General features: G+C 44.6%; 1 protein-coding gene across 3 annotated transcripts in view; it reads right to left on the bottom strand.

Moving 5' to 3' along the window:
• Positions 1-18,468, bottom strand: part of Apba2 (amyloid beta precursor protein binding family A member 2) — a 279,036-nt gene that overhangs the window by 22,164 nt on the left and 238,404 nt on the right. For all 3 annotated transcript variants that reach the window (XM_004658137.3, XM_004658136.3, XM_045144913.1), the window contains exon 5: positions 18,388-18,424. In XM_004658137.3, coding sequence (XP_004658194.2) covers positions 18,388-18,424 — 37 coding nt within the window. The remainder of the gene's footprint in view (positions 1-18,387; positions 18,425-18,468) is intronic.

The raw sequence follows: 18,468 nt of genomic DNA, 5'->3' as shown, positions 1-18,468 counted from the left end.
GGACTCACATGGTAGGTATGGGAAAGTATGCAGGCCTCTACTGCCTTTCCCTCCTCCCCTTTCCCATGGGACACCTGCTGGCCTATAGCTTGTAATGTTATCCAAGCCAGGCCAAGCCAGGTGATGTGGTCCTCACTCCATCAGTTGCCTCTAGGCTAGTCCTCGGTGGCCCAATGTGTGTTCTGCCACAATGGAACGTCCCTCCTCTGTAATTCAGTGTAGACTCCACAGATACATATGCTCTGAGCACTTGAGCTGAACTCTGGTTCTGTCCCTAAATGTACAGCTGTCTGTCACTTCATACTTATGGCATCCCTATCTGTGGATCTGGCCAGCCTAGGATCATGTACTGTCTAGTCAGACCTACGATGGGTGCATCAGCACTGAACATGTACAGTTTTCCTTGTCATTATTCTCCAAACAACATAGGTAACAACTGCTTACATGTTATTTACATTGTATTCGGTACTCTAAGCCATTTAGAGATGGTTCATGTGTAGGGGGATAGGCACAGGATTTATGGAATTGCTGCATTATACAAGGGAGTTGAGCACCTGTGCACTTTGGTTTCCACAGGTGCATCGAATGAAGTCAGTCCTCCATGGATGCTAAGGGACAATTGCAATTTCAATAAGCTAAAATATAAAAAGCCAAAGTTAGTGACTTGCAGTTCCTGAACAGGGTAGCATATCCTAGCAAAGCCTCAGCCCATGTGCTCTACAAAGAGCAAACAGTGACCCAGTCATGTGCTTGAGGTACAAAAGTAGTCATGGACAATATGAGTGGGTAGGGAGCTCCCAATAAAATTTTACATACTGTATCAGACGGGCTACCTGGGACCAGTCAAATGACAATCAACCTATTGTAGGCCATGGTTTAAGTTTCCTCTCAGACCCAGTAGGCTACTGCTGCTGTCTCAGTGCCTCCTTGACCCTTCCTCCGACATAGACACTCTGGTGACTTCCGGTCTGCCAGCAAAGCCCTTATACCAACACCAGTGTGAAGCCACTGAGCTTCCTGCCCAGCCACGTCCACAGGAAAGAGGTATGTCCTGCTAAAGAACCTAAGAGAAGACGGGAGGTGGCTATGAATGAGCTGAAGGGGAGGAAATGGGCTCCCTTCTAGAGAGAAGCCCAGTGAGCCCCTAGGCCCCTTCGCTGGTTTCACCACCCATCATGGCCAATGTGGCCAAGAAGCTGCATCTGGAGATCCTTGCTGTGGGATCACGATAGGGCTCTGCAGCCTGTCGTGAGAGCCCTGGGGTGGGAAGCAGGGATAGGCAAGAACACCCTAGCTTTTGGCAGGGATTTGAGTTCACACTTTCTGGATTGAAATAGGCAACTTGTGAACAGCACACAGACACCCAAAAACTGATCACAGTTTTCTCATCCATGGTCACCCTCACCTTCCCATAGTCTGTGACTGATGCCATCCTTAGCTGCTGCAGTGGTGCCTTCATCACCACATTCTACCAGGCCATCTGCTCTGGCCTCTAGCTGAGTCATGGCTCTGGTAGGAGAAAACCCCACTGCAGTGCCCTGCCAGATGTCAGTCCAGCATGGATTCTTGGGGAGCCCCTCATACCTCCACCCACCTCCCTAAAGTTTCCTCATGGGTCAACAGACCCTAGTCCCAAAGCACTGGCCGCCAGTGCCCCCACTCACATGTGCACACAGGCATGTGCTGGGCTCACACACTCAGCTGGGTAGCCTCTTGCATGGAGCTGTGTTGTGGCTCTGGGTCACCCCACCCTGGGTCCCTGCACATGAGGCTGTGTTGTGGCTCTGGGTCACCCCACCCTGGGCCCCTGCACATGAGGCTGTGTTGTGGCTCTGGGTCACCTCACCCTGGGCCCCTGCTCCCTCCAGGAGTGGTCATGATGTGCCATCAGGACTTCATGCACTGTGGGAAGTTATGATTCTGGTGGCAGAGGCCTGAAATTATTGAAATAACAAAGTGCCCATGGTTACTGCAATCTGAAATACAGAGTGGGGAGGGGCACAGCGTGCTTGTTTTTAGGTCTGAAGACAGTGCTAGCTGAGTGGGGTGCAGTCCTGACATCGGGTGCCCTAGGACAGTGGCTGTGCTATGTTAGCTGGCTGCTTCATTCCCTGGTATGTATGGGGGGGGGTGAGAGAGGGCATTTTGTTAGGGTTATACCACTCAGAGAAACCCCTAAGACAAAAGCCACCCAAAAAAGGAACTCAAGCCTTGGATCCCAAACCGGAGTCTCCCCAGGTCTCTGACATGGGGACCAACTTACCCTGGACCCAGAAGGGTATGAGGCAAGGGTCCTGCTTAGTAAGGGCAGGCCTGGAGAAGAGTTCAGCCTGTCACAGGGCTGTGATAGGCAGATTCAGTTGGAAAGAGAACCAGGGGACTGCGCCAGGCTGGCAGGAAGACATAACCACAGCAGCGTCCTTTCATCATTTCAGGAGCAGACATGCTAGCAATCTTCAAAACCTAGACCCCTAAAGGCATAGGCCCATGTCTGTGTTCATATGTGGGGACACTCACAATGCCCTGGCCCTCAAGGACAAGAAGGCCTGAGCTGACCCCTGCATCTCTTTATAGTTAGGGTCAAATTAAGCTCCTCTTCTACCAAAGGTGCCATGGCTCTCCATCTGAAGCTTTTTACATCAGCAACTGCTGTCTGAATGCAGGTGACCAGCCAGGGTGCAGAGGCCATTCTAACACAGCGAGCAGGGGCTACTCCTTGGGCCTTGGACTAAAGGATTCCAGTTTTTAATACCTCAAGCCACCCTTCCCTTAGGCCTTGTATTCTCTAGTGAACACTGTTCAGAGGTATCTGTCATTGGCAAGCTTTACCCCATAGTAAGCTCTATGTAGCAGTGGGACCCAATGCAGTAACCATTGCTGAGGAGTAGTGGGCGCCATCAGGTTCTGTCAGATGGTACAGTTTCTCCTGTCCCCCTCATCGATCCCTTGGCCCCAGCATTCAACTGACCCCTAGCAAGTGACCTCCTACCCTGTGTATGTGGAGAGGCTGGTTGGCACCCTGTGGATATCTGGCCCTTGGGAGGGATGGGGATCTTGTTTTTTGAATGTGATTCCACTTTCAGAGGCTTCCGCCTCCTGACTCCTCCCCTATCAGTTCCCAAGCTGACCTTGCCGAGGCTTATGCTCCTGTTTCAATCCATGGGCCTGAGTAAACAGATGGCAGGCTGGCTCCAGTCTCTCCTAACCCCACAGTGGGCCTCATCAATCAGAGACCAGTCAGAGGCCACAGACCCCTGTGTGAAGTGTGTCCCATGGAGGCAGTGAAAGTCACCATTGGTAATCCCAGCTATCCACTGTCTGGGACGAGGCCAGTGAAGGAAAAAGTCTTCACAGGACTCCAGTGGACACCCACCTCTGCCAGGGGATCCTTACCTTAAGTTCTGCTTTGCCTTGCCCCACAGCAGGAAGCTGTATATGCAATGGTACCTCCAGCATGCAGCCTGCTATCCTGCCAGCTGTCCTTCTATTCATGGAAGGAAGCCAACACAGAGAAGACTAGCCAGTGGAGGGGACAGTGTGGATTTTGGACCCACATTCACAGTTCTAATCTCCAGCTCCACAGCGTAAAGCCAAGCTTAAGCAGCTTCCATAGCCCTATGGAAACAGCTAACCTACCCTCAACTCTTGCTCTAACCCTTAGCTGAAACCAGCAGAGGGAGATGGATGCCAACAGAATAAAGGCAGGTGTTTAAAGAACAGGAGAACCTACATCCCAGAAGATGACTAGTCTCCTTCACAATGTACCTCTGATTCACCAGCTCGAATCTCCAATACAAGGGTAAAGCACTCTGGTACCTTCCCTCCTGAAGAAGCCTTTGTTGAAAGGCTCTTGGAGTAGCCTGCTGGCCTAGCCAAGGGGAGAGTCTTGGGTTCTACACGTGGCTTGGGAGCTCTCGTGCATGCTCTCTGGACAGGGGCATGTTAGGTCTCATTAGAGTCACGCTTCAGAGCCCCTACCCCTGCCACCTGGAGAAGATGAGCTCACACACAGAGACTGGGAAGCCTGGCTCCAGGTGGTCTCTTTACCTTCAAGTTACCTATTTCTACCAAGGTCTCAGAGGGGTGGCATGCTGGGACCAGAGCCTGCCCAGAATGAACTTTGGTTGTCTGAGGCTTATGGCATTTGTAGGTAACAATAGAGTTCCATTTAGTCCTTAGCAATCCCATGAAACAGACCTCACCATACCAATTTTTCTAAAAAGAACATCCAAGAGTGTTCACATGATTTTCCCAAATCATTGTCATGAATCTGTGTACTGAGCATTTCTAAGTCCTCCCTGTGAAGGCCTGTGTCATGAGCGTCATGGATGACTGGCTGGAGGGTAGGGCTGACATCAGCTAACAATCTCAAGACAAACACATCATGTAGGACTGTGGTAAAGGGGGGTTGTGGCCCAAGGAAGCAGTAAAAGACCAACCTCATGAGGAATAATAGCAACTGCCTTTTGAGCCCACGTCTGAAGGATTAGAAGGTATCAGAGAGTCATAGAGCTTTCCAGGCCAAGTGCAAAAGCAAGCATAAGGGTCCTGAAGAGACAAGGAGAGCAGGAATTTTGAAGGACTACAAAATGTTCAAGTTGCCTGGTATAAAGATGAGCCAGCAGTTAGGATGTCAGTGCATAGAGAAAGCACTGGCCTGGCCAGATGTGAGAACCTTAGAACCACTTTCAAGGCTGTCAGCCCAGTGAATCGGTTAGGGAAGTGGCCTGCCCACCTCCCTTTGGAGTGACAAATAGTAGGGAGGAGGAATGGAGAACAGCTGAGTGGCTATTGCAAAGATCCAAGCAAACAAGTGATAATGCTGGTGTGGACCAAGGTGGTGACAGAGATTGAGAGATTCAGTCAAAAGCTGGAGTAGGGCTGGAGAGATGATTTAGCAATTAAGGCCTGCAAAGCCTAAGAACCTGGTTTTGATTCCCAAGTATCCATGTAAACCCAGATGCACAAGGTGGCACATGCATCTGGAGTTCATCTGCAGTAGCTGGAGTCCCTGACACACCCATTCGCTCTCTCAAGATTTCTCTGTGTGTGTGTGTCTTTCTCTCTCTCAGTTTCTCATAGGTAGATACCTAGAGGATGTATGGATGGATAAACAGATAGGTAGACAGATAGATAAAAGGCTGGAGTATGTAGGAGATGAGGATGAGGAGGGCTACAAAGCTGACTGCATGTCTAGATGGATGGAGCTGCCACTCCCTAAAAAGGAGCTCCTGGAGGAGAACTGACACTGGGATTGGGTACCAGATAAGGTTAGCTACAAGAGAAGGGTAGCTTCCAAGTGAAGCTAAATAGGTATCTGACTGAGGAGCCTAGGTTAACAAACAGAGCAGGCATAGACTGAGAGATGTGCCAAGGGAAGCTGTGTGCATAGGTGAGCTACTGTGTAGAGGTCACAGAACAAGGTGGTGGGAGGCCCCAGGAGCCAGATCTTCCAGGCACCAGATGATAAGGGACTTTGGAAGGAAGAATAGCCCATCTGTGCCCATGCTGGCAGGAGGCCATCAACAAGGGTGCCCATGTGCCAAGCACTATAATGAGGCAGGCAGTGATGACCTTGTAGAAATTTCAGAGGAGAGTGGGTTGGGAGCCAGCCTGTGGGGTGAAAAGCATAGGCTGGTGCATCCTGGGACCATTCCTCAGTCCCAGGGGAGAGGAGATGGTATGACAGTGTACATAGATGCACCACAGACAGATGGATTTAAAGGAAGAGAGGAAGACAAGAGACTGAAATTGGGTGAGAGCCACAACACAGAGGGGCACCTGTCTCCACAGACACACAGAGGGCCACAGCTCTGATGTGTCAGCCTGGGTTCACCGAGACCATATGCTAGGGCAGCCACCCAGGTCAGTGCAAGAGCTGGCCCATGGGGAGTGTAGAGAGGAGTGGGAGGGGATGAAGATGGGTGAAGTAACTGGCAGGACACCAAGTCTCTGCAGCAGTGTGAGCCTCCAAGGAGACCATGTGCAATATGATCCCATGTAACTGACTCGATAGAGGAGATGGCTGAAAATGCAGGACTGAGTATAAGTTGGGCTGTCACCAAAGGGGAGGATGTGCAGTTGCAATGTGGCCTTCAGAACCCAGTGAGAGACATGGGGTCAGTGGCTGCCAGAAGCAGAAGCCATGACAGAATGAGAGAAAGGTCAAAGCCAATTTCAATCCAGTCCCTTGCATTGTGCACAACAACCTAAGCATAAGCTTATATCTAGAAGAATGACTTCCCAGAAAAGGAATAAATCAAAAGCCAGCAAAAATAAGAAAAGGCATCTATCTGGGCACTTACTGCATGACCATTTATAATAGCAAAAGCTGGAAGCCACCCAAGTGTTGCTGAATGGGAGACATCCATCCAACAGTGGAGCTTTCTGGAATGGTTGTCAAAGGCTTATGAGCACTGTGGCCAAGGACTAGTATTCAGTTAGAATGGTATGATGGAAAAAGGAAGTCTAAAGTCACCACCCTTTGTTTTAAAGGGGGTTAGAAGTATTTACAAAGAGCCAGACAACATTAAGCACTGAATTATGTGTGCAGAAAATGAAGTATCACAGAACTCCAAAACAACTTAAAAAATATTGAAAATAAAACTTGCTTTCATCTATCAATTAAAGTCTTTTAAAAAATATTTTTATTCAGAAAGTCTTTACAACCCCAACTGCTCAGGCAATAAAACCACAGATTAATCACTGAGACCTCATGAAATTACAAAGATTTTGCACTGCAAAGGACACAGTGAGAAAGGCAAAGAGGCAACCTACAGAATGGGAAAAATCTTCGCCAGCTATATATCTGATATAGGACTAATATCTAGGATATACAAAGAACTCAAAAAGTTAAATAATAAGGAATCAAACAAGCCAATCAAAAAATGGGCTATGGAGCTAAATAGAGCATTCTCAAAGGAAGAAATACGAATGGCATATAATCATCTAAAAACATGTTCTACGTTACTAGTCATCAGGGAAATGCAGATTAAAACTACATTGAGATTCCATCTCACTCCTGTCAGATTGGCCACCATCATGAAAACAAATGATCATAAATGTTGGCAGGCATGTGGAAAAAGAGGAACCCTTCTACACTGTTGGTGGGAATGCAATCTGGTCCAGCCATTGTGGAAATCAGTGTGGAGGTTCCTAAAACAGCTAAAGATTGATCTACCATATGACCCAGCTATAGCACTCCTAGGCATATATCTGAAGGAGTCATCTCATATCCTTAGAAGTACATGCTCAACCATGTTTATTGCTGCTCAATTTATAATAGCTGGGAAATGGAACCAGCCTAGATGTCCCTCAACTGATGAGTGGATAATGAAATGCGGCACATTTACACAATGGAGTTCTACTCAGTGGTAAAGAAAAATGAAGTTATGAAATTGACAGAAAAATGGATGGAACTGGAAAGTATTATACTAAGTGAGGTAACCCAGGCCCAGAAAGCCAAGCACCACATGTTCTAGCTACAGATGATTGGGCTTCTGTGTGAGAATGAAAATACTTAGTGGCAGAGGCCAGTAAGTTAAAAAGGAGACATAAAGGGAAGAGAAAGGAAGGGAGGAGGGTACTTAATAGGTTGATATTGTATATATGTAAGTACAATGATTGTGATGGGGAGGTAATATGATGGAGAATGGAATTTCAAAGGGGAAATGGGGGGAGTGAATTTCCATGGGATACTTTTTTATAATCATGGAAAATGCTAATAAAAATTTTAAAAAATAAATGAAAATAAAATCTTAAAAAAATGTTTTTATTGGACTGGAGAGATGGCTTAGTGGTTAAACTCTTGCCTGTGAAGCCTAAGGACCCCGTCTGAGGCACAATTCCCCAGGATCCACTTTAGCCAGATGCACAAGGGGCACACACATCTGGAGTTCATTTACAGTGGCTGGAGGCCCTGGCATGCCCATTCTCCCTCTCTGCCTCTTTCTCTCTGTCTATCGCTCTCAAATAAATTTTTAAAATTTTTTTAAAAGATTTTTATTTATCTATTGGAGGGGGAGGCAGATAGAGAGAGAGAATGGACATGCCAAGGCCTCCAGCCACTTCAAACAAACTATAAGCATATGTGCCACCTTGAACACCTGGCCTACATGGGAATTGAACCTGGGTCCTTAAGACTTCGCAGACAAGTGCCTTAACTGCTAAGCCAGCTCTCCAGCCCAATTAAGTTTTGTTTTCAAGTTTATACAAAGTTTAAAGGCCTGAAATAGGACAATGATAAATGTTAACAATGGTTATATGGAGGGTAAATATTTACCGAGGGGGTGGGAGGGAAGGAGAAGCAGAAACTGGATAGCTTTGCACCCATCCTGCATTAGGTAGTTGACTTTAGATCTATACACATTTTACATAATTACAATGACAAAAGCTTATTTCCAAGAATAAAAAGAGAAATTAAACAACTGAATGTACTCATGTATTCCTGACAGCATCACAGAATGCAAAACAATTCCCAAATACTGTCAAACAGTCATGGACTCTACCGTAAAGACCAAAGTGTAAATGCTGGTAAATCTTAACTGAGCCTATGACCATGTGTCCTTGGCAGTGTTGATACTGTACTTTGAGATGTGTGGTATAATTATCAGAATAAAACAAATGCAGAATCATGTTGATGTCACTGAGAACACAGGACTTGGGACACAAAAACAAGAAAGCACAATTGTAAGAACCCTGCAGTCCTGACAAAGAGTCAGTATGAATCATGGTAGATTTCATCCTTGAAGCTATGGCACACTACTTACTGCTTATTACAGATAACTGCATAACAAATTATCCCTAAATTTAATGGCTTAAGACAACAAGAATTTATTATCTCAGTTTCAAGCAGTCAGGAATCTGAGTGTGTTTTAGATGGGGTCTCAAACTCAGAATCTCTCTGGAAGCTAAAAAAAAATCATAAGACAGTAGTTCTGTATTTAATAAGACAAATGTAAATAACATTATTTGTACCCACAAACAAGTCAGGAAAAATAATAAAGCAAAAAATAACAGTCACCAAAATACTACAAGGTATAAAAGACCCAGGAATCAACACAAAAGATATGTGTCTGATTTTTTATGAATAAACTTTATAGATGAAAATAAACAAGCTTTAACACATGGAAAGACAAACCCTCTTTTGGCTGGGGACATTTTTCTATATTGTAAAGCTGACATTTTCTCTCTAACTAGATAAATTTAACACATACCAAATAAAAATGCCAGGAGGAATTTTTAGTATGTAGCTACACAAGCTGATTCAAGAGCATCTATAGAAAAAAAAAAAGCCATTCAAAAGTCTCCAGGGAAGATATGAGAAGGAATGACAGTTCCAAGAACAGGAATGAGTCTATGAGTTTACCCGTAAGTAGAGCAGCTCGGGTCTGGAACCTGAACGAATGATTTCCAGATGGATCCAGTGTCAGACCCAGAAACTCATGGCAAAGACAGCCATCCCTGCATCCTGGAAGATGCTCTGAATAGTTCTGGCAATAGCTGCTTAGCGGCTTGGAGGAAAACACTCAAAAATGTAACTGTCTGAAAATAAATTCCAGATGAATCAAATGTAACTTATAAATAATCAGAGTTCTAGAGGCTGAGGATATGACTCAGTGGACAAAGTGTTTGCCTCATAAGCATGAGGACCTGAGATCAAATCCCCAGATCCCATGTGAAAGCCAGAAGCTATAGCAGGCAGCTTAACCCCAGCATGGCAGCATTAAGACAGGAGGCAGATGGAGGAGAATTTCCCAGAAGCTTGAGGACAAGCTAGCCTGATTACTGCTGCTGTGAACAGGAACAAATCCCTGCCTCAAGATGGGGTGGAAGAAGAAACAACCCTGCGAAGTTGTTCTCTGAGCTCCACGCACATGTGTGCCCACCCTTACACACATAAATATGCAATATATGTACATGCACAAAAAAACATGAAAAAATAAGTTTCTGAGGAAAACTTTATTTAAAAAATCACCTTTAGAGTGTGAGTCATAGACCTCAAAACTTCAGTACTTCAAAGGAAAAAGAGTGATACATTTGATTCCACAAAGGTTCAGAGAAGTTTAAAAAAGTGACACAGGGGCTGGAGGGATGGCTTAGAGGTTAAGGTGTTTGCCTGCAAATCCAAAGGACCCAGGTTCAATTCCCTAGGACCCACATTATCCAGATGCACAAGGGGGTGCACGCATCTGGAGTTCATTTGCAGTGGCTGGAGGCCCTCGTGTGCCCATTCTCTCTCTCTGCCTCCCTCCTTCCCTCCCTCTTTCCTTCTCCTTCTTTCTCTGTCAAATGATAAATAAATAAAAATATAAAATATTTTTTTTTAAAAAATAGTGACACAGAACAAGACAAAGGCTGGATATGGTGGTACATACTCGTGTCTCTGCATTTAGGAGGCTGAGGCAGGAGGATTGTTAGTTAGAGGTCAGCCTGGGGTACAGGGGGAGACCCTTTCTAATAAAAGGGGGCACGGGAGAGATGGTTCAGCAGTCAAGGCACTTGCCAACAAACCTAATGACAGGTGTTCAATTCCTCAGTACCCAAGTAAATCCAAATACAGAAAGTGGTGCATGGATCTAGAGTTTGATTACCATGGCTAGAAGCCTCAGTGTGCCCCATTCTTTCTCTCTCTCTCTTTCTCTCTCTATCTCACTCTGTCTCTGCCTAGCATAATGGCACACACCTTTAATCCCAGTACTTTGGAGGCCAAGGTAGGAGGATCACTGTGAATCTCAGGCCAGCCTAAGACTACATCGTGAATTCCAGGTCAAACTGGGCTAGAGTGATACCCTACCTCTAAAACAAACAAACAAACAAACAAACAAAAAAAAGATCTGCCACAAAACATGCAGAAATACATGAGCATAGATAAGGATAACCCAGGGAAACCATTTGCACTAAGAATTAAAAAGTTCATTTCCTTTAAGTGAAAAATAACACAACTCAGTAACACCAAAATCCTAGTTGTAAGAGAGGGGGTTGGGAGGAACATTGGTCAGAGTACAATCATTTGGGGACATGATGATCAAGTTCTGGGGGCCTAACATACTGCATGGTGACAGTGACCATTACCCTCTGCATCCACATGATTCAACAAACTGGACTGAAATGATTTTTTAGAATTGCATGTGTACTGAGCATATACAGAAAATTTTCTTGTTCTTATTCTGTGAATAATACAGTGTGACAACTTCTTACACTCACCTTGTGTCAGATATGATCAGTCATCTAGAGATGATTTAACCAATAAGAGTCCTTGGGAACTCTACTTACTCTCTGCTTCCTGTCTGCAAGGGGAGAGCTGCTTTGCTGCTCCACATGCTGTCTCATGGTGGCTCACCACAGGCTCACATCCATTGACTGAGCAACCATGATCAAAAATGGTAAGCCAAAAGAAATCTTTCCTCCCTTAAGGTTTTTATTAAGGTATTTGGCCACTGCAACATACAACTGATTAACAGAGTGGCCATGGACTGTGTCCACGGTCCCCACCTGAGAAAGTGCTCCACCATGTTCACCAGGGTGGGCAGGCTCCAAAGCTGCAGAAAGGTAACCCTAGTCTTTGGAAGAATTGCTTCTACAAAAGAATTCACATCTGACAGTGGCACTGACCGGAAACCTCCTAGAGATTGGTCAGCAGTGAGCTGCTAACTCACCATTGGATGCCTGTGCATCACAGCCTGAATGGCTGCTGGCACCATCAGCCACACCTACTAGGTTCTCTAATCTATGAAGTCCGGGATTTACAAGGCCAGTGCAGTGTCTGTTTTAAGAAAAGGGTCTGTGAGTACACTGGTCTATATGCAGGAATTAAGGGAGAGAAGTACCTACCCGCAATGGTTTCCACTGGGTCTGGAATGAGTTTTTGGTCAAATGCAGGTAAAGCAAAAAAAAAAAAAAAAAAGAAAAGAAAAGAAAAAAGAAAGAAAAAGAGAAGGAGGAAGAAGAGGAGGAGAAGGAGGAGGAGGAGGAAGAGCAAGAAGAAAAAGAAAGAGGGATGTCCCATGGAGATTTCCACAGTGAAATTCATTTACCTCTGTGGCTCTTGGCTTGATCCTTTCTTTCTCTCTCTCTCCCTCTCCCTCCCTCCCTCTCTCTCTCTCTCTCTCTCTCTCTCTCTCTCTCTCTCTCTATATATATATATATATATATATATATATATATATATATATATATATTTATTTATTTATTTATTTTATTTATTTATTTATTTTGGTTTTTCGAGGTAGGGTCTCACTCTTCCAGGCTGACCTGGAATTAACTCTGTCATCTCAGGGTGGCCTTGAACTCATGGCAATCCTTCTACCTCTGCCTCCCGAGTGCTGGGATTAAAGGCATGCGCCACCACACCCGGCCACACTCTATTTTTAAGAACTTTTTAAAGACCACTATTACTAAATAAAAGTCCCTATTTTAAACACATGCAATGCCTACTCGTGTTGGCTGCTTGATCATTGGAGGAACAAGACCTTGTTTGTAAACAAGAAAAGCCACTTTGCTTTCCCAACCCCTCTTTGAACCTCCATGGTCTGAGAGCTTCACCTCCCTCCCATCTTGCCAACAGCACCTCTGACCCATGCCAGCTCAGGAGTCCTGTCTCCTCACAGCTCAAGAGGCTGTAAACAGTCTTACCCTAGTTGTTCACTTTAGGAGCACATCAAGTCCCCAATCCTAAGCAGCCAACAAGGTGACCTTATAATTGTGAGTACACCTGAAGAAAAGGAGGGTTCACGGGGCAATCTCTGCCCCAGGGCCAAAAGTGCCAAGGATGGGAGCCCCCATTCATCCATCTGTCCAGCATGCCAGATGCTGACAAGCTAAAACAGGTGTTAGGGAGCCCATGTCCCTGACAGCTGAAGTGAAGCATCATGTCAGAGTGGGCCTACAGCAGAAGCTGGAGTGCTAGGTTTCAGTCCATGTGAGACTGGTGCTCAGAGGGTGAGGAGGGCAACGTGTGAGGTACAGAATATAAGCTGCTGGTCCTTATTACTTTGTACTTAGCAGCCATGGCTAAGTGCCATTGCTTGCAGCCAGTTCCAACCTTTTAGTTTTGATGTAACTTTATACAGAAGCTGGGCTTTTTAAAAAATCAACTTTTCCTCTTTTTAATTAGTTAATTAATTTGAGAGAGGAGGGCAGGCAGAGACAGGGGAGAGGGAGGGAGAGAATGGGAATGCCAGGGTCTTTACCCACTGCAAATGAACTCTGGACACATACGCCACCTTGTGCATTTGGCTTTACATGAGTGCGGGAGAACTGAACCTGGGTCATTTGGCTTTGCAGGCAAGGGCTTAACCACTAAGCAATCTCTCCAGCCTAAAATCTGGGCCTTGACATATGCTTGTTCAAGAAAGATCTGCAATCCTTTGGCTGGGGATCTGCAATTTCCTGGACCCATGGTTCTTCCAAACACCACATCCTGCAGCAGGGGACACCTTTACAGTGCTTGCCATCACTTCACCATTTCAGAAGTTTTTTCCACGGTGAGACAGTCACTTTGGCATCTGGCAAGCTCTCCTCCAGTGGACACTTTATAACCTTCATAGTGTATCTTCTGTAAGTGAACATGTCCCTCACCAGCTGCATGCTGACAGCTGCAATAAGATGAAAGTCTGGGTTCCAATCCTGACTCTGCCACTCCCTACCTGGGGGCTTTGAACCTGATGATGCTTCCTTACTGAGCCTCTATTTCCTCATCTGTATCAGCACCTGACTCTTACTGCTACTATGATGAAGGAGTACCAGTATTTAAAGCAGATCAATCATTCCTGGCTCAAACTAAATACCTAATAAGGGGCTGGAGAGATGGTTTAGTGGTTAAGCACTTGCTGGTTCAAGGCTCGACTCCCCAGGACCCATGTTAGCCAGATGCACAAGGGGGCACACACACCTGGAGTTCTTTTGCAGTGGCTGGAGGCCCTGGCGTGCCCATTCTCTCTCTTTCTCTCTCTCTCTCTGCGTCTTTCTCTGTCTGTCACTCTTAAATAAATAAATAAATAAAATACCTAAGTTTTGCCTATTTATTTGGGTAGACCATTTCCAATATATCCATCCATTTATTAATTTGGGTTCCAGGGATTGAACCCAGGGCTTCACATATGCTAAACATGGGAGCTACCACAGAGCTACACCTCCAGCTATCCTCATTATCAAGGGCATGTTGGAAAGTTGAGGAATTGCTCTGGCTAAAGAGCTAATTGCCTCAGGTACCCAGATGTGGCTCCAACTGTAGGCACTACTCTTCATCAGCCATGAACGGGTCACTCCAGCCTCATTGTGCCACAATGGTAAATGGACAGCAAGTCTCTATTCTTATGAGGTAATTAGCCAGGTGACAACATACAGGCACAGTACACAGCCTGGGACTGGTGCACACTAAGTCTTGATAAGCATTAAGATGAATATACTATTATGTTAGTTGCTGCTGGTGCTTTCATGATTGTGAGAAGTTAGCTAATATGAAACAGGCCTGAACTGAGGACAAAGGCTGCCTTCCATTAATTTTTAAGAAAAGATGGCCTCCAAGTGACTTCTCAAACTTCCTTGGAGGACATGGAGGGTCCTCTGCAACAGATACAGGCTCTTCTTGGTCCTTCAGGTGTTGATCCTCAGCACTATTCAGCCTGAGGAGGTGGAAACATTTGTCGGCAGAAGAAAGGGCTCAGCAGACCTAGGGTTTGCTCACTCACCATATTCCCAGACCTTTCCTACCTTCACAGAAAGCTAAATGCTAGGTTGGTTCTCCCCACCACTAAACAGGATAAGGTTAGGGCTATCATGTGAAACAGCTCTGTCCCATGAAAGATAAGTGTGTTAAAGAGATGCCCAAGTTCTTTTTTGTTGTGTCTTATTTCTGAGACAGGGTCTCATATATTCCAAACTGTCCTTGAACTTGCTATGTAGCTGAAGAAGATGCAGAACTCCTGATCCTTCTACACATGTCTCCCAAATGCTAGGATTACAGGAGTAAGACACCACACCCAGTTTTTCCCAAAGTCTTTTAATGAATTCACCTAAGCATTCAGATTCATGTGATTGACTAAGGCTCAACTAGACATGGAGGCATTTACTTGGAGAAAGTAAGACAAAAGCTATTGGCTACTAGGCTCTTCAACAGAGTCCATGAAAAAGCCCAGTCCACATAGCTGATCTCACTGGGCTCCTGGATGGCTCAGCTGTGCGAATATAAATCACCTTCCATGAAGAGTGTGTGGTGCTCCTGAAGTTTAAGGTCCTTCAGTGCACAAGATCTTACTTATTATATATACCTTCCAAGCTGCCCTCTAAGGACATGCCCAGTGACAGTACTGAGCACTATGGGAAGCTCTATGCTCTTCCACAATATATATAGTCATAATTCCCCCACCTAAATACAGTCCATCAATTAGTCATCTTTATCATGGCAATGCTACCCAGTGACAGAGTTCATGTGCTACTTTTCAGGTTACCTAAAGAACAAGTAATGAGAATTATATCAGTTACTTTCTCATCGCTGGAACAAAATCCCTGACCACAAACAACTTACGAAAGGAAAAATTTTATTTTGGCTTACAGTTCCAGAGAGATGAACCCATCGTGGTAGTGCAGGAAGGTGGGGGGGGGGGTGGATATGGCAGGACAAGAACCCAGCATCATAACATTGTTTCAGCAGGGAGGAAATTGATTGAGAGAGAAAGAACAGCAAGCAGGGCCAGACTGTTATGCCTTACGGCCTAGCCCCAGTGACACACTTCCTCCAGCAAGGCATGACCTTCCCAAATAGTGCCATGAGGCTATGGGACCATTATATTCAAAATACCCCAAAAGTTAATAGAAACTCAGATTCTCATGCAGAGAATCCATTCACTCTTTATTCACAGAAAGCCTTTGCTCCATTAATATAAAGAGGGAAAAAACTAATATGCGTTGGACATTTCCCATTCTTTCTGTTTCCTGCCTGGAACAGGAAGCAATGGTGGGAGCTATGCAGAAATAATGTGTGACCATGTGGAGACAAGGCCAAGAGAAGAAAATATGCTGATCTGACTTCAATATCACTGAATGGGCAGAAGATCCCCTGCAGACTTCTTTATGCCACACATACATCCCTGCTACACAAGCTAATGTAGGTGGGACTTTGCACCCAGGCCATTCCAACTGGTAAAGATGTTTAACTCTGATGGTTCTTTCACTTTCAGTATATTCTAGGATTTTTTTTTCCATGATTATCATAACTATTTCTTCTTGTTTAGTAGGATCTTTGTTCCATGAAGGTTTTGTTGAATGTAAATTCTCTAATATAAAAGGAATGGCTTTTGCTTAAGGTCTCCATATTTCATAATGATCAAAAGACTTCTCTCTTAAATTGGGACTTCAACCATAATTTAGGGTTGTTCACATTGGTGTGAGCTAGTAACAAAAAGTTTTAGCCAGGCTTCAAGACTCTAAGTTGGGGAATGGAGGGATGGCTTAGCAGTTAAGGCATTTGCCTGTAAAGCCAACGGTCCCATGTTCGATTCCCCAGGACCCACTTTAGCCAGATGTATAAGGGGGCGCAAGTGTCTGGAGTTCATTTGCAGAGGCCCTGGCACACCCATTCTCTCACGCTCTCCCCCTCTTTCTCTGTCAAATAAAGAAATAAATGAAATAAAATATTTTTTTTAAAAAAGAGTCTGAGTTGGTTTGAGGAACCTAATCTTGTGCTAATTTGGTGGGAAAAGTCTGAGGTGGTCTGGGATGCTAAGAGTTAGAGTCAGAGGTGTTATGATTGTAGAATCTGCTGTCAGTCCTAACAGATGAAAAATGAGTTTAAGAACTAGAGAAGTTTTCTGTTGTTAATCATGCCCCTCCCTGGATGTCTGAATGAATTAGTCATTATCAACTATTCTTCTTAGGTCCATAAGGCTCTACCACCTTGGGAGCACTTTCACACACACACACACACACACACCCCGTAGCTTCAGAACACCAAGGAAATGGGTGCTCAGGTGTGTTGGGGTTTTTGTTTTTGTTGTTTTGTTTTGTTTTTGTTTTTTGAGGTAGGGTTTCACTTGAGCTCAAGCTGACCTGGAATTCACTATGTAGTCTCAGGGTAGCCTCAAACTCACTGCGATCCTCCTACCTCTGCTTCCCAAGTGCTGGGATTAAAGGCGTGTGTCACCATGCCCAGCCTAGGTGTGCTGTTTTTATGAAATGTTGCCCCCTACAGATTAAGAACCCAGTTACACCCTACTGTAGGGTATCATGGGAGATGTGGTTGCTTACTGTCAATGATTAGGCCCTGAAGAATTATAGCCAGCCAAATAAGTTGGAATCATCACATCCTGTTGTGATGGGATGAAAATCAATTTGAGCTAGTTAGAACTAGCAAGACCATACCAAAAGCCACATGTATACTGCTGGGTAAAACCATTTGAGCCTGTGTGTATTGGTTAAAATGGAATCCAGTCTTCTTGGGTTTTAAATACTGGTTCTTACAGCGAAAATTGGGTTTTTATTCAATTTAAAAACACAGAGCTGGTTATAACAGTCAACACTGGTTTGAACCAGCAAATCCCTTGTGAACCAGTGGACTCATTTAAACTTATCCCTTAAAAGAAAGCTTAGGGACTTCCATTACTTACCATTAAAGAAAAGCAAAGTGGGAAAGGTTTATAGCTATTTATTTCTGAAAAACCACTTACTTTGCTCTTATAATTATTCATAAGAATTAACTACCAGCTTATTGAAAAATTAATAAAAATCCATGTTGTTTATTATAACACATTAGCAGAGGCAGGAAACATCCTCTTGGAAGAAAAAGGTCCTATTTACGAGGTTTTTGCTCTGATGTTGAACCTGACATGAGTCCCATAGAACACCTGATGTATGCAGACTTCATGGAGTCAGCCCCATCAAAAGGCATGCAGGTGATGTCCACACACCAAAAAGTGATTCAAAGCCAACCCATCAGTTTTGTTCTTTAATGAATGTGAATTCTCTATTATAACATACTACTAACCTCCTCAAAAAAGCAAGGAATGTGAAGTGAGGAGTATAAAAAAGGACGGTCTGAATTTGGATGCCATTATAGTCACCATGATGAGAAGTGGATCAAAATTGGATACTCACCCAGACACATTTGCATCTATTAATTCAGTCATCAGTGTCAGCAGTGATGCAATTAGTGAGGGTGTAATAAATGAATGCTCTCTACTGTTCTATGCATAAAAGCAGCCAGGTGGGCTGAATAACCCTTCCCCTTCCATGGGCTTATATAGCACTCAAAGAATCAAAGGCTTGTGAGCACCTTGCTGGAAACTGTGCTTTCTAAACAAGTTCTTCGGGAGAAAATCACACATAAAAGTACCATTCAATTTGACATAAAACACAACTGCCTCCTAGGAGATAAGATGCAAAGTCACTTACCAGCCACAAAGCTTGGAAATGATGCCACCTTCTTTGTCTGTTAGAAAAAAAAGAAAAAGAATGAAACACACACTGGTTGCA

This window comes from Jaculus jaculus, chromosome 3 (assembly GCF_020740685.1).
Source record: "Jaculus jaculus isolate mJacJac1 chromosome 3, mJacJac1.mat.Y.cur, whole genome shotgun sequence".
In the NCBI taxonomy this organism is placed as follows: Eukaryota; Metazoa; Chordata; class Mammalia; order Rodentia; family Dipodidae; genus Jaculus; species Jaculus jaculus.
Note: the sequence above shows the minus strand (reverse complement) of the source record. Positions and strands in the feature narration are given on the sequence as shown.